General features: G+C 48.3%; 1 protein-coding gene across 1 annotated transcript in view; it reads right to left on the bottom strand.

Moving 5' to 3' along the window:
* Positions 1–395: 395 nt before the first annotated feature.
* LOC128732824 (twitchin) overlaps positions 396–14329 on the bottom strand; it is a 45767-nt gene continuing 31833 nt past the window's right edge. Inside the window, exons 22-26 of the mRNA XM_053826228.1 lie at positions 14038–14319; positions 13671–13976; positions 1645–13611; positions 1281–1583; positions 396–1216 (exon numbers count right to left, since the gene is read on the bottom strand). Of these exons, the coding sequence (XP_053682203.1) occupies positions 585–1216; positions 1281–1583; positions 1645–13611; positions 13671–13976; positions 14038–14319 (13490 nt within the window). The 3' untranslated portion in view covers positions 396–584. The remainder of the gene's footprint in view (positions 1217–1280; positions 1584–1644; positions 13612–13670; positions 13977–14037; positions 14320–14329) is intronic.

Below are 14329 nucleotides of genomic sequence, written 5' to 3'. Positions count from 1 at the left end.
TAGCACTGGATTGCCGTAAGGTTCCTAACCCGTGTTCTGAATCTGGCAACGATTATGCGCTTCGAGCGACAGTGAGCAAGACAGTTAATGCACCGGATAACACATTGGCGATCCTGTAAAATTCAACCTTCGATGTGTTTGTAGAGGTAATTTTTTTATTTCACGATTGATGATGTGATGTGTGAGAAGTCTTATGAAGGAAATCAGTAGAAAAATTCTAAAACTGGTATAGAATCATGAAATTAATCAGAAACATTTCGTAACATCAATCTAAAAATGATTAAAACTCACCGATCGTAAATTAACTGCTTCGTTTTATTATCTTTTTTTTAAATGAGTTTTCGTAATTATTTATCAACAGTAAAAAAAGTCAATGCCTATAACCTTGTGCCATTCAGAATTCAAAAAATAATACTTTACAAAAACTTACTTACACATGTAGTCGAACATGGTTTTACACATCAGATTACAGCACGGTTGTTTTTTTTTGTCCGAAAATAAGAGATACACAAATAAAAATTAATTGCTCGATTACGTCTACCTAACTAAACATCTCCTAGGTAACTTAATAACCTAAGCATGCTCTACGCACTAACATTGACAGAGAAGGAAGCCAGCGCGTCGCCGGTGCGTGTCACCGCTCGCACCTGGTACTGGCCAATGTCCTCGAACGAACATTTGGCAATGGTAAAGGTGTACTTGTTGTCCTTCTTCACGAACCGGTAGCGGTTGGAAGATTCGTTGATCGGTTCACCGTCCTTGTACCATTCCAGCTTGGTGGGGGCGTCGTAGGTTTCGCAGCTAAACACGGCCTTCGCCCCGTCTAGCACGCTGAGCGATGCTGGGAATTTAGCAAAGGTTGGATTATCCTTTTGCTCGCCCTGCGACAGCACGGTGATGGTACAGGAGCTGAAACTTTCGCCACCTTTGTTGAACGCTTCGCAAGTGTACGTGCCAGCATCCTCGGGGAAGATTTCTGGGATGTGCAGCGAATACACATCGCCGTCGTTAAGATATTCAAAGTCGGGCGTGTTTTTGATTTCGCGATTGTCATGCAGCCAGATCACATTGAACGGATCCGGGCATGATATGTGGCAGGTGATCGTTACTTCCGAGCCGTCCTTGTAGTAGCCGGACTCGGCATGTTTGTTGATAATCGGAGCCTTCGCTTGGGCACCCTTCTTGTCGATAGGTCGGGTACCGGCACCAGGTCCTTCTGCAAAAACATTATCATTAGCTTTCCTATAAGCTTGCTCAATAAAAGTAAACGCAAAACTTACTCTTCACATCAAGCACACATTGCGTAGAGGTTTCTCCCATGGAATTTTTCGCTGTACATACGTAAGTACCGGAATCTTCGGGGAAAAGTTCATTGATTCGCAAGCTAGCGATGCCGGATTTGTACTTGATGTCGATGACTGCGGAAGAGGTCAGTTTCTTGCCATTCTTGGTCCATACGATCTGTGGAAGCGGGTCACCGTTGACGTGGCAGTTAAGTTGCAATGGTTCACCGTCTGATGCAACGACGTCCTTCAATTTCTTCGTGAATTCTGGCGGGTGCATCAAACTATCCGATTGTAGTGCTAAAAAAACGAAAATCCATTGAAAATCTCATTTTTAATTAATGAACATCAGAAAACTTACGCATCAATTCGCGGGTTGACTGTCGAGACCGAGCGTCTGGAGGTCCGAGCCGAGTGCTCGATGCCGAAGCTTTGATATCCGACTTTTTGATAGATGCTCTCTTGGCTTCAATCTTAGGTTGCGGTATTTCCGAAGCGTGGCGACGATCCTCAACGATCACAACACTGCTGGTTTCTGCCTTTCCAAGTGGGTTTATTGCAACGCACTTGTACTCTCCAGAATCGTCCACCTTAGTGTCGATGATTTCCATGGTTACAACTCCGTCGGTGTGGGTCATAGCATACTCGTATCGGCTCAGTTCGCGGCCGTTCTTGTACCACTTGACAGTGGGAACCGGTTTGCCGCTCAGACAGCAAAGCAGTTTGCAGGTATCTCTCAGCTGCATAACACGAGGACGCAGAGCAAAGGTAAACACCGGAGCCGCATCGGATTCCTCCTGCCACAGTGGACGTGGGCTGGGTTCTCGTCTTCTGATGGTGAAGCTCTCGGGTTTGTAGACCGGAATCTGTTTCGACATTGGATGAACGTTGAGGAAGATAACTTCTTCGCGGGAACCATAGTGGTTTTCGGCACGGATGATGTATTCGCCTCGATCATCCAGTTTGACTCGGTTGATGATGAAGTAGTAATCATCACCTGCATAACGCTTCATGAACTTCACCGACTGTTTCAATTCCTGATTGTTGTGGTACCACGTTACTACAGGAGTAGCCACACCAATAATACGACAGTAGAATTTGCAACTCTGTCCTTCGTAGCAGAAGGCGGACTGGGGTCGGATAACGAAGCGTGGTGCAGCCTGCCGGCGGTCGAACGAGGTTTCGTGGATCTTGTACTTGGTAACAAGCAATTTACGCAGAGCTGAGTACTCCGACAAACGTCCAAGCGGAAGAACGAACGACGCCCAGTTGTCGTACTTCCTGCGAATGTGATCGCGAATGGTTTTGTAACGCTCGATCGAAATCAGCGAGGTTGAGCTGTTGTAGCTGTCACTCAACCAAGCATGGGACAAGCATTCGTGAGCCGTCATTCGTTTTTCGGTGTTCTTCACCAGCAGACGACGAATGAAGTCCTTGCACTCTTCCGATACATTCTTAAAGGCAACTTCATCGAAGTCCCAGGTTCCTTGTTTGATGTTCTTCAACGTATCGATATCGGTCTCTCCAGCGAACGGCGACAAGCCGCTAACCAGGACGTAAGCCAAGACACCGATCGCCCACATGTCAGTGTAGAAACCAACTGGTTCACGCTCAACAATTTCCGGCGCCGCAAACTCTGCCGTTCCGGTGGAAATCTTAACCATCTCATTCGGATTTAGTCGTGTAGCCAATCCAAAGTCTATTATTTTCACCTGATTACTGTTTCTAGTCTGGCACATCACATTCTCCGGCTTGATGTCCAAATGTATGATGTTCTTCTCGTGCATATATTTAACAGCTTCGCAAATCTGTTTCATGTACTCGATGATCTCCTGTTCGCACATACTGTACCCTTCGGTGGTGATACGCTCGAACAGTTCACCTCCCGAGAGGAATTCGTAAATCAGCACAAATTCATCATCATCCTCGAAGGCATCGTGCAGATGGATCAGCTTGCGATGATGCAGCTGGTTCATGATGTCAATTTCTTTGCGGATCAACTCGCGCTCGGAGTTCGTCGACACTGGAATGAATTTGGCAGCAAAGACATTTCCGGTCTTACGTTCACGACAACGATGAACCACACCAAACGCTCCGGTACCGATCTCTTCCAGGATCTCATACAGATCGTACACGCTCTTGTTGGAAATTTCGACCGGTTTCGGATGATACTTGGAATAGATATCGAACACGTACGTGTCATAATCGCCGATAGGTTCCCGTTTGTCTTGACGCTTCGGTTTGCCGTTTTCGTCCAGCTCGTACTTAACGCGCTTGGCTGCCTTGATGCCCAGATCCTTCAGACTAACCAGTTCAGTTTGATCCGATGGATCGGAACGTCCGTAAACATTTTCGGCAAAGACGCGGAACTCGTACTGATGGCCAGGCGAAAGATGGGGAATAATGAGTTGATTGAATCGTGTTGTGCCAGCACGAATCCATGTGGATAGCGGAACTTCGCGTTTTTCGACAATATAGTTGGTGATGCTTGCGCCTCCATCCCACGACGGTGGCAACCAGCTGAGGGTGACGTGATCCAGCCCAATTTGGTCGACCGTGAGATTTCTCGGTTTGTCGGGACGATCGCTGATCTGTATCTTGATGTCAGCTGTGTCTTGTCCGAGTTCGTTTTCGATCGTGATAGTGTAGGTTCCAGAATCCAGCTGAGATCCGTCGCGAATGGTTAGCACCGTGTGGCGCTCACGAGTTTCAATGTGGTAGTGACTACCGGACTCGATCTGTTCGCCCTTCAAAGTCCAGTGGCATCTTGGTTTGGGGAAGCCGGTGAACGGAATCTTGATTTCGATGTTTTCTCCATTATCGAAGAAGGCAGTATCGCGGAAACGAGGTGGCACATTAAGCTTCGGTGGAGATTTGATAACCAACGATGCTTTCGTTGACTTGATACCACCCTTATTCACCGCTCTACAAGTGTACTCATCAGCGTCCTCACCAAACACATCGTTGATCGCCAAATGATGCATGTCTCCATCGCTGTACATGTGATAACGCGCACCGGAGCAAATTTCGCGAGCACCCTTGTGCCAGGTGATCTTCGGACGTGGTACTCCGGTAATCTTGCACACAAACTCGACGTTCCTGTTTTGTACACACGTTAGCGTGTTCAATGGCTTGACGATCTCCGGTGGTTTGCAAACGTCTGGGTCTTCAGCCTTCACAAGCTGTGAAGCCTTCGAGAACTCTGACACGCCAACTTCGTTCTGCGAAGCAACCCGGAATTCGTAGAAACGGCCTTCCACAAGATTCGGACAGTTGATAGTACAAATCGAGCACAGAACCGTATTGACACGTTGCCAAGTTTCGCTACCCTGTTCGCGTTTCTCGATCCAGTAGCCTTGAATGCGAGAGCCTCCATCCGAGAATGGTTTCTCCCACTCCAAGTTGACGAAATCGCCTCCAACTTCGTGAATGATTGGAATACCAGGTGGCGACGGCAAATCATATGGTCCACGAGCCTTGATCGGATCGACACCTTCCAAAGCTGGACCCATTCCGTTTTCGTTGACTGCCGAAACACGGAACAAGTACTCGGAGAACTCGATCAATCCCTTGATAATCAGCTGCGATTCTTTGACGTAGTTTGAAACAATTAGCCAATGCTGCGATTTAATGTCACGCCGTTCAACGACGTAATGCGTAACCTTGCGTCCACCGTCGTAGCTTGGAGGTTTCCATGATACGGTGCACATGTTCTTCGTAACGTGGCTGATGAGCAGCGGTCCCGTTGGTGGGCCAGGCAATCCAGTGACGTGCACGTTAACGTTACAGGATACGCTTCCACTGTCGTTCTTGAAGTTCACCAGATATACTCCCTTATCGCTGTCGTCCACATCTCGAATATAGATAACGGCGTAATCGTCGAAGACGGTATACTTGATGTGGTCGGTTTCGATTAACTTCTCGCGATCCTTAGAAATATTAACCTCCATTGGCTGATCTCCGCTGAAGGCCAACTTGATTTTCGCGTTCTCACCCTTAATCAGATATACATCTGAAGGAATGTTAACCAGCTTCGGTGGAACACCGATTTTAACGGCAGCTGTTGTATGCACCGATCCCACGAAGTTGATCGCTTCGCAAGTATAGTCGCCTTCGTCACGATAAGTGACATTCGAAATATGCAAAGAGAATACTCCATTCTTGCTTTCCAGTGCAAATTGGCCACCATGGGTGATTTCTTTTCCATTGCGCAACCAACGGCAAGTTGGTTCCGGTTTGCCATGAGCTTCGCAAGTGAGTTGGACCGACTTTCCTAGCGGCACCAGGCTGAACTTCAACCTCTTGACCCATTCCGGCTTTTCAGTGTCCAGCTGCTCGCCGATTCTAACTGAACGAGTTTCAACGGAAGGTGGAGATACTCCGTAGTTGTTAACTGCGTAGACGCGGAACTCGTACACTCCACCTTCAATGAGGTTCGACACGGTAAGCTCGGTAACGGGGATGTTCGATTCATTGCATTTGACCCAGCGTGCTCCACCGAGGTCTCGACGTTCAACGTAATATCCAGTGATTCTAGAACCACCGTCGCTTGCCGGTGGCGTCCAGCTGAGATCAACGAAGCTCTTGCCAACCTTAATAATGGCTGGTGCTCCGGGTGCACTTGGTGCGGTGATCTTGGTGTGAATCTTGAACTTCTTGGACGAAGCTGATGGCTTGCTCACACCAGCAGCATTCTGTGCGCGAACACGGAATTCATACTCGCGACCAGGCAAGAGATTGTACACCTGGTAAGAGTTGTCCTTGATGAGGAAGTTACACACAATCCATGAGCTATCCGTAACATCTCGGTATTCGAAGCGGTAGCCTTGAATGCGCGAGCCTCCATCCATGAGTGGACGTTCCCATGTAACGGTAACGTAGTTGGCATCCCAGTCGGAGACACGTGGTGGATTTGGTGGGTCTGGTACCGTGAATGGATAACGTGCAACAATTGGCTCCTCGAGGATTAGTGGATCGCTAACTCCGTACTGATTTTCGGCGCGCACTCGGAAGCTGTACTGCTTGTTCGCTTCCATACCCATGTTGTCGTAATGAGTTGAACGTACGAAACTGCTAGCCTTAGTCCAGTATCCCAGAGGTTCATAGCGTTCGACAATGTAGTTCGTAATCGGACTACCTCCGTCGTCCAGCGGGACCTTCCATGACAATGTGCAGGATTCTGGTGTAATTTCAGTAACTTCCAGTGGTCCGATTGGTGGCGTTGGTTTGTCGACAACCAAAACCCGGCACGAAGCGGTATCTTTTCCAACACAGTTGACCAAATGTATGGTATAGCTGCCAGTGTCCAACCTCTTGGCGGAGTCGTTTTTGAAGATTGCTTCCGTGTCCGTAACCACCAAATCGATGCGTTCGTTCTTTGAAACCTCGTTGCCATTGACCAACCAGAATGCGTCCGGTCTTGGAATTGCACTGTATGGCACGATGATTTTAAATGGATCTCGAGCAATGACGGTTATGTCGCGCATTCCAATATCGGAGGTAATCTTCGGAGCAGTGAACGCAGCAGTAACCATAATTGGATCTGACGGAGAGCTGAACGGACTTTGTCCAGCAGCATTGACAGCGGCGACTCGGAAAACATATTCGCGATTCTCAGTTAGGCCAGAAACCTTGCAAACCAGGTCTTTGAGGGTTCCCTGCTGTACCTTGGTCCAGTTACCTTCCGCGGCTGGTCGCTTCTCGACAACGTAGTGCGTGATCGGTGAACCACCGTTACTTGCCGGTTTGGCCCAGGTGATGGTGACTGAATCTTCAGTTGTATCGACACGGGTTGGCGTTCCGGGTTGCGTTGGTACATCGAATGGATGTCTAGCAACGATCGAGTCAGACTGAGCAGGCTCCGAAAGACCGTATTTGTTTTCAGCGCAAACACGGAAGTCGTACTGTTGGTTGATGCGTAGATTGCGGATCTTAAGGAATGTTGCAGTACAGTAGCTGCTAACCTTCGTCCAGTTCGATGAGCTCTTGTCCTTCTTTTCGACCACATAGTTAGTAACTGGTGAACCACCATCATCCAGTGGAGGATTCCAGCAAAGAATCAGATGCTCACCACCATACGATTCAACTGCGATATTCTCCGGCTTAGCTGGTCTATCCAGCACTTTCACATTGCAGGAGGCAATGTCGTATCCGGAAGGATTCTTGAGCATTAGTCGGTATTGTTTGGAATCCGTGCGCTTGCTGTTTGTGACTACGAAGATGGCTGCTTCATCGGTCAATTGCTTATGGATGCGCGAATCGCTATCGTCGAGCTGCTCGTCGTTAGCAAACCAAGTGGCAACCGGTTTCGGGAAAGCAGTGTACGGGATATGGATGTTAAAATCTTCGCCGGCACGAACGGTAATGTCTCTGACGTTGCGGAGATCCATCATCGGTTTGTTTGGTTGTTCCTGTAGGATAACCGTTATGCTTGGACGCGATGGATCCGATGAACCAATGTCATTGACAGCTACCAGACGGAATTGATATTCCTTGTTTTCTTCCAAGTTTTCTACACGATACGTCTGGTCAGTAATTAAGTCATCCAGCGTATTAGCATCAAGCCATTTTTCATCGTCTTTAAGGTGGTACTGTACGATGTATCCCTTGATCTTTTCTTTAGCATCTCTGCGAAGTGTGCGCCATGAGAGAGTAACACTGTTGCGGGTGATTTTATCGATCGATGGTGGATCCGGTTGGTTCGGACGTTTACGTTGGTGCTGTGCAGTGATCGGATCTGTAGGCTCGCTCGGTTTGCTGCAACCGACGTCGTTGACGGTTTTAACTCTGAACTCGTAACGGAAGCCTTCCATCAAATCAGGAATTGTGTAGGTGCAATTAACAGTCGGATAGTTGTTGACTTGAACCCATTCTCCGGTTCCACGTTCGCGCTTTTCGACGAGGTATCCAACAACCGGTCTAGTTTGAACTCGTGGTGGTTTCCAGGAGATGGTACAGGAGCTTGGGGTATGGTCTTCGATAACTGGTTTATCGACCGCCTCTGGCGGGTCCGGACTCTTTGGTGAGATAGTTTTGCTTTCAGTGGGCTCCGATGCACCGTAGATATTCTCGGCACGTACACGGAAGATATATTCGTGATTTTCGGTAAGATGCTTGATAGTGTGCGAGCACCGTGGCACCGTTCCGTAGACCATCTTCCAGTTGTCCGACGGGAATTCCTTATATTCGATGCTATAGCCTGTGATTTCGGAACCTCCATCATCCTTCGGTGGATCCCAGTTGAGAGTAACTGTATCTTGAGTAGTTTCCAGAGCAAACACATTTCTGGGTGGTTGTGGACGATCAACAACAATGACTTCAAACTCTTTAACATCCTCTCCATACTGATTGGACGCTTTAATCTTGTAGGTATCGGAATCTTTGCGATCGCTTTTGTCCACACGGAACACCGTATGTTCGCTGTTGGTGTCGATTGAGACTCTGGAGGATTCCGGCACTTTAATAGGACCTCGGAACCATTCAACCGTTGGTATCGGAGCACCAACCACAGGAATTGTGATGACGATCGGCTCGCCAGCACGAACCTTGATTGTCCTCTTGGTGAAACTATCCAAGTTGAGAGACGGAGCCTGTTGCATGGGCTTAGCCCAACATTTGTTGGAAATATCGCTAGGAGTACCTTGTCCAGCGGCGTTAACAGCCGACACTCTGTAGTCGTATTGATGTCCCTTGATAACTCCGGTGTCAGTAAATTCAATATTCGGCACAGGATATTTGTTAGCCTTAATCCAGCGACCAGTAGCAGCATCTCTGCGTTCGATGTTATAGCCAGTGATCCTCGAGCCGCCGTCACTGATCGGAGGTTTCCAGGTGAGTGTAATTTGGTCATATCCACTGTCGATTATGTCCGGTTTGGTTGGTGGACCAGGAAGAACAAATTGATCCTTCGCAACCACTGGGTGTTTACTATCCAAACCATCCGATCGTCCTTGTAGATTTTCAGCCATAACACGGAACTCGTACTTATTACCTTTGTTCAGACGCGGAACTACGGTATGAGTGTATTTTGGACTTACATAAGCAACGGCCGGAACCCAACCGCCTCCGTGAGTAAGATCCTTCTTTTCAACAACGTAACCAGTAATTTCCGATCCTCCGTTGTCCTTCGGAGGTTTCCATGATATAGTAACGCTCTTTTCGGTAATTTCCTCGTAGTTCATCGGGCCCTCTGGTGGATCTGGACGATCCAGAACCGTAAGATGGAAGCTTCCCTCATCGGTTCCGCTAGAATTGCTAATAACGAGTTTATAATCTCCAGAATCACCGCGGTTGCAATTGACGGTGTGAACGATGGTGTGATGTCCAACAGCAGTCAGCGTTGTTCGCTTGTCGGTTTCCACTGGTTTTCCGTTCAAGGTCCATGTTACATCGGGAACCGGTTCGCCAGTAAAGTTAACATCCAAATGGAAGATAAGTCCCGCTTTAACAACCATGTCTCGCATTGGAGTGACGATCTTCGGAGCAATAAATCGTGACCTAGTCAGAACTGCATCCGAAGCATCGGAAGGCTCTGATTCTCCAGCAGCGTTTACAGCAATCACCCGGAACTCCCATTCTGTCTCTGTTGCCAGATCTGGAACTTTAAGATTGCGTTGGATTCCAGGAACTCTTCCAGCGGTACTCCAGTATGGGCTATCTTTCTCCTTCTTCTGTATAATGTACTCGGAAATTTGTGCTCCACCATCCGATTTTGGCGGGTTCCATTGCAGACTAACCGAATTGGCGTCCCAGTCGACAACTTCCGGCTTTGGTGGTTGCGACGGTTCTTCGAAGTCGTTCTTGGCAACAATCGGATGTACCGACTCTAACGGTTCCGATTCGCCGATCTCGTTGACAGCCTTAACTCTAAACGAGTACCGCTTGTTATGGATCAAACGAGAGATTTCGTTGATTAGCGAAGTGCTCATTCCAGCTGCAGACCAAGTTCCGCGCGACATGTCCATCTTTTCAATCACGTAATGTGTAATTGGACTGCCACCATCGTCTTTCGGTAGTTTCCACTCCAAACGACAACCTTCGGTTGTGATGTTTGTAATCCTGAGCGGGCCTTCCGGTGGGGAAGGTTTGTCCAAAACGGTCACATGACCAGAAGCCGAGTACTCGCCGCATTCGTTTTTCACTATCAACGTGTACATGCCACAATCGTCACGAATTGAGAATGGAATTTCCAGTGATATTTCATTGTTGTACGCTTCTCGGATAACCCGTTGGGATTCCGGAATAATGACCCCATCACGCTTCCACGTGGCAGTTACATTCGGCGATGCTTCAACAGTAACATTATAGGCGATCTTTTTGCCGACTGGAACGATCAGATCACGAAGTGCATTCTTGTCGAAGTGTGGCGCCACAAATCGAGACTTGCAGACAATCGGATCCGAAGGTTCGCTTGGATCTCCGACACCGGCTTTGTTAACAGCGCAAACGCGGAATTCGTATTCTTCATCCTTTGTCAAGTCCTTAATTTTGGCAGAGGGTTTGTACAACTCCGTGAATTCTCCAGCAAACTTCCAATCGCCATAGCGAGGTCTCTTTTCGACGATGTAGCTGGTGATTGGTGAACCACCATCCTTCTTCGGAATGCTCCATTCCAAATCGACATGATTATCGCTCCAGTCAACCACCACAGGCTTTCCAGGTTTGTCCGGTTTAGTGTACGGATCTTTAGCCGTGATTGGTTGAGAGGTCGCCAAAGGTATAGATTCGCCTTGTTTGTTCACGGCACGAACACGGAATTGATACGAGTGTCCTTCGATCAAATTGTCCGGACGAATCTTGGTCGAAATGGTTTCACCAACCGGAATCCATCGCAATTGATCGGTATCGAGCTTCTCCACAACGTAGTGTAGAATTTCTGAACCTCCATCGTCCTTCGGTGGGCGCCACATCAACGTTACTCCGTTCTTCGAAAGATTCTCGAACCTAATTGGACCTTCCGGTGGTGCTGGGATATCCAAAACTATGACATTGACATCCGCAATGTCCACGCCGTTCTTGTTTTTGGCTGTTAACGTGTACACTCCACTGTCACCACGCTTGACGTCCATGACGCGAATTTTGGTTCTGTAGTCTTCATAGATGACCTTGATGCGATCGGTGTTGATGATCATATTATCCTTGTGTGACCATTCCTTAGCCGGCACAGGTTCTCCCTGCACTGGAACATCAAATTCGAAGGTAAGTCCAGCACGGATCTTGACATTGGACAACGAGTTACGATCAATTCTCGGCGGTTGATTCTTGCTACGAGCGATGTGCGAATCGGTTGGCCTACTAGGTTCGCCTTCACCGGCACGATTGACGGCTCTGACACGGAACTGATAGGCAGCTCCCTCGATCAGTTCGGGAACCTTGGCCGTGCAACTATCGGCATCAACTTCAGCACACTTCTCCCAATCTCCCGAATATTTGCTGATCTTCTCCACCACGTATCCAGTGATTGGTGCGCCACCATCATTATCCGGTGCCTTCCATTCCAGTTCAACGTAATCCTTGTCGTAATCTTTGATGACGACATTTTCTGGACGACTGGGAGCGCGGAAGGGATTCTTTGCCACCACAGCATTTGCCATCGACAGTGGTTCGGATTTGCCCATTTTGTTCTGTGCACGAACACGGAACTTGTACGAATGTCCTTCGATGAGCCCATCGATTTCGGCTTGACACTTGTTGCTGCCAGAGTCTCCGGCATACACCCAAGTTCCCTTGGTTTCATCCAATTTCTCAATGATATAGTTATCGATTGGCAAGCCTCCGTCGTCTTCCGGTGCACGCCATTCCAGAGTCGCACCGTTGGCAGTAATCTCCGCTACCTTGAGTGGTCCTCCTGGTGGGCTCGGTACGTCCAGAACAGTAACAAACACATTCGCCGTATCCTTACCGTTTTCGTTCTCCGCTTCAATGGTGTAGGTACCAGATTCTCCACGCGTAGCTGAACGGATGGTAATCTTAGTGTTATAGTCGTAGTTTTGAATTTTGAAGCGTTCGTTCTGTTTGAGTTCACGTTTGTTAAGCGACCATTTAGTTGTAGGAACCGGCTCACCACTGACTTTAACGTCGAAGACAACATTGTTGCCAGCCTTGATACGCACATCAATAAGGTTGGTACGATCGATCTTCGGAGGTTGATTTTTAGGTTTGCAGATGATTGGTGGAGTAGCGTTACTTGGATCGCTAGGACCTGCGTCATTCACAGCACGAACGCGGAATTCGTATTTCTGGCCTTCCATCAAATCGGGCACCACTGCTTCAGTAGCCTCTGCCGGTACCTGCATCTTTCTTTCCCATTCACCGTACTTATCCTTAACTTCAACCACATAACCAGTCACTGGAGAACCACCGTCACTAACCGGCGGTTGCCAGGCCAACTTGACAAAGTCTGGACCCCAGTCGGTGGCTTTGCAATCTCTTGGTGCCGATGGCTCGTCGAATGGATTCTTGGCAATGAAATCGCCGGCTTGTTCCAGTGGTTTCGATTCGCCCTCAGCGTTGATGGCACTTACACGGAACTTGTATTTCTTTCCATTCTGTAAACCACCGATATCAGCGTTGGTTTCAACGCTGCGCGTATGCGGAACCCAAGCGTTGGCTTCATCGTCGAATCGTTCGACTTGATAGTACTCGATATCGCATCCACCGTCGTCGCGTGGTCGTTTCCACTTAAGCTTGCAGCTTTCCTTCGTAATATCCGAAACCTGTAGTGGGCCTTCCGGTGGACTTGGTTTGTCCGTAACCACCACCTGGACGCACACTTGATCTCGACCAGAAGAGTTGGTTGCAGTAATTTCGTAGTCACCGGAGTCTCCACGGTTTGCTGGACGTAAAATAAACTTGGAATTGTAATCCGTGTTTAGAACCTCAACTCGTTTGTCACTCGGAATGGTTGCTTTGTTGATGCGCCATTCGCATTTGGGTGCCGGTTCACCCGTCACGCAGACGTCGAACTTGAGCATAGAACCAGCCGAAATAGATACGTCACGGATCGTTCTACGATCGATCTTGGGCGGTGCGAAGCGTGGCTTGGCGGTGAATGTTCGGCTGGAATCCGATGGGTCGGATTGACCGGCTTTGTTTACGGCGATCACTCGGAATTGATATTCGTTGCCTTCGACAAGTCCTCCAACTGTGGCAGTGGGCGAAGGAGACGAAGTTTCCAGTGCTTTTTCCCAGATTGGACTATACTTGTCCTTCTTTTCAATGATGTAACCCGTAATTGGGCTGCCTCCATCATCCGGTTCTGGCCATTTGAGAACCGCGTGATTCTCAGACCAATCGACAACAGTTGGTGCGCTCGGAGTATCAGGAACGGCTAAAGAAAAATGAGAAATTAACGACCTTTCTTCTGGAAGGCATGAGAAATAATCTTACTAAAGCTATCCTTCGCCACAACTGTTCCGGCTGTTTCCAGAGGTTCAGATTCACCTTCCGGGTTTACGGCCTTTACACGGAACTTGTAGCGATGTCCAGGGACGAGACCTTCCACCGGGAACTCGGTAATCGGACCATCGGTTTTTCCGGCACTCATCCAAATACCATTGTCGGGGTCGAACTTCTCCACTACGTAGTGATCGATTGGCACACCACCGTCGTCTTTCGGTTTCTGCCATTCCAAACGACAACTATCCTTTGTCATGTCCTTCACTTCAAGCGGTCCTTCCGGAATGCTTGGTTTAGCTAGAAAAAATCCAGAGGTTCGACTGTGTTTTCCTATCATACTAACAAGCAAAATACTTACATCTTACAGTAACAGTTATCTCCACCTGATCGGTACCAAACTTGTTAGTGGCCTTGATCACGTACTTGCCAGAATCTCTTCGGTCTGGATTAGAATTGACGAACTTGCTGTTGTACGGGACGTTGTCGATCGTACGAGTAGTTGTCACCGTCACCATTCGATCGTTGATGGTCCAATCCACATCCGGAGCTGGCTCACCAGAGATCTTAACATCAAAGCCAAATGGTTCCCCAATGGCAACGCTAAGATTCTTAAGATTTCGGCGATCGATCTTCGGAGGCACTGAAAGTGG

This window comes from Sabethes cyaneus, chromosome 1, assembly GCF_943734655.1.
Source record: "Sabethes cyaneus chromosome 1, idSabCyanKW18_F2, whole genome shotgun sequence".
Lineage (NCBI taxonomy): Eukaryota > Metazoa > Arthropoda > Insecta > Diptera > Culicidae > Sabethes > Sabethes cyaneus.
Note: the sequence above shows the minus strand (reverse complement) of the source record. Positions and strands in the feature narration are given on the sequence as shown.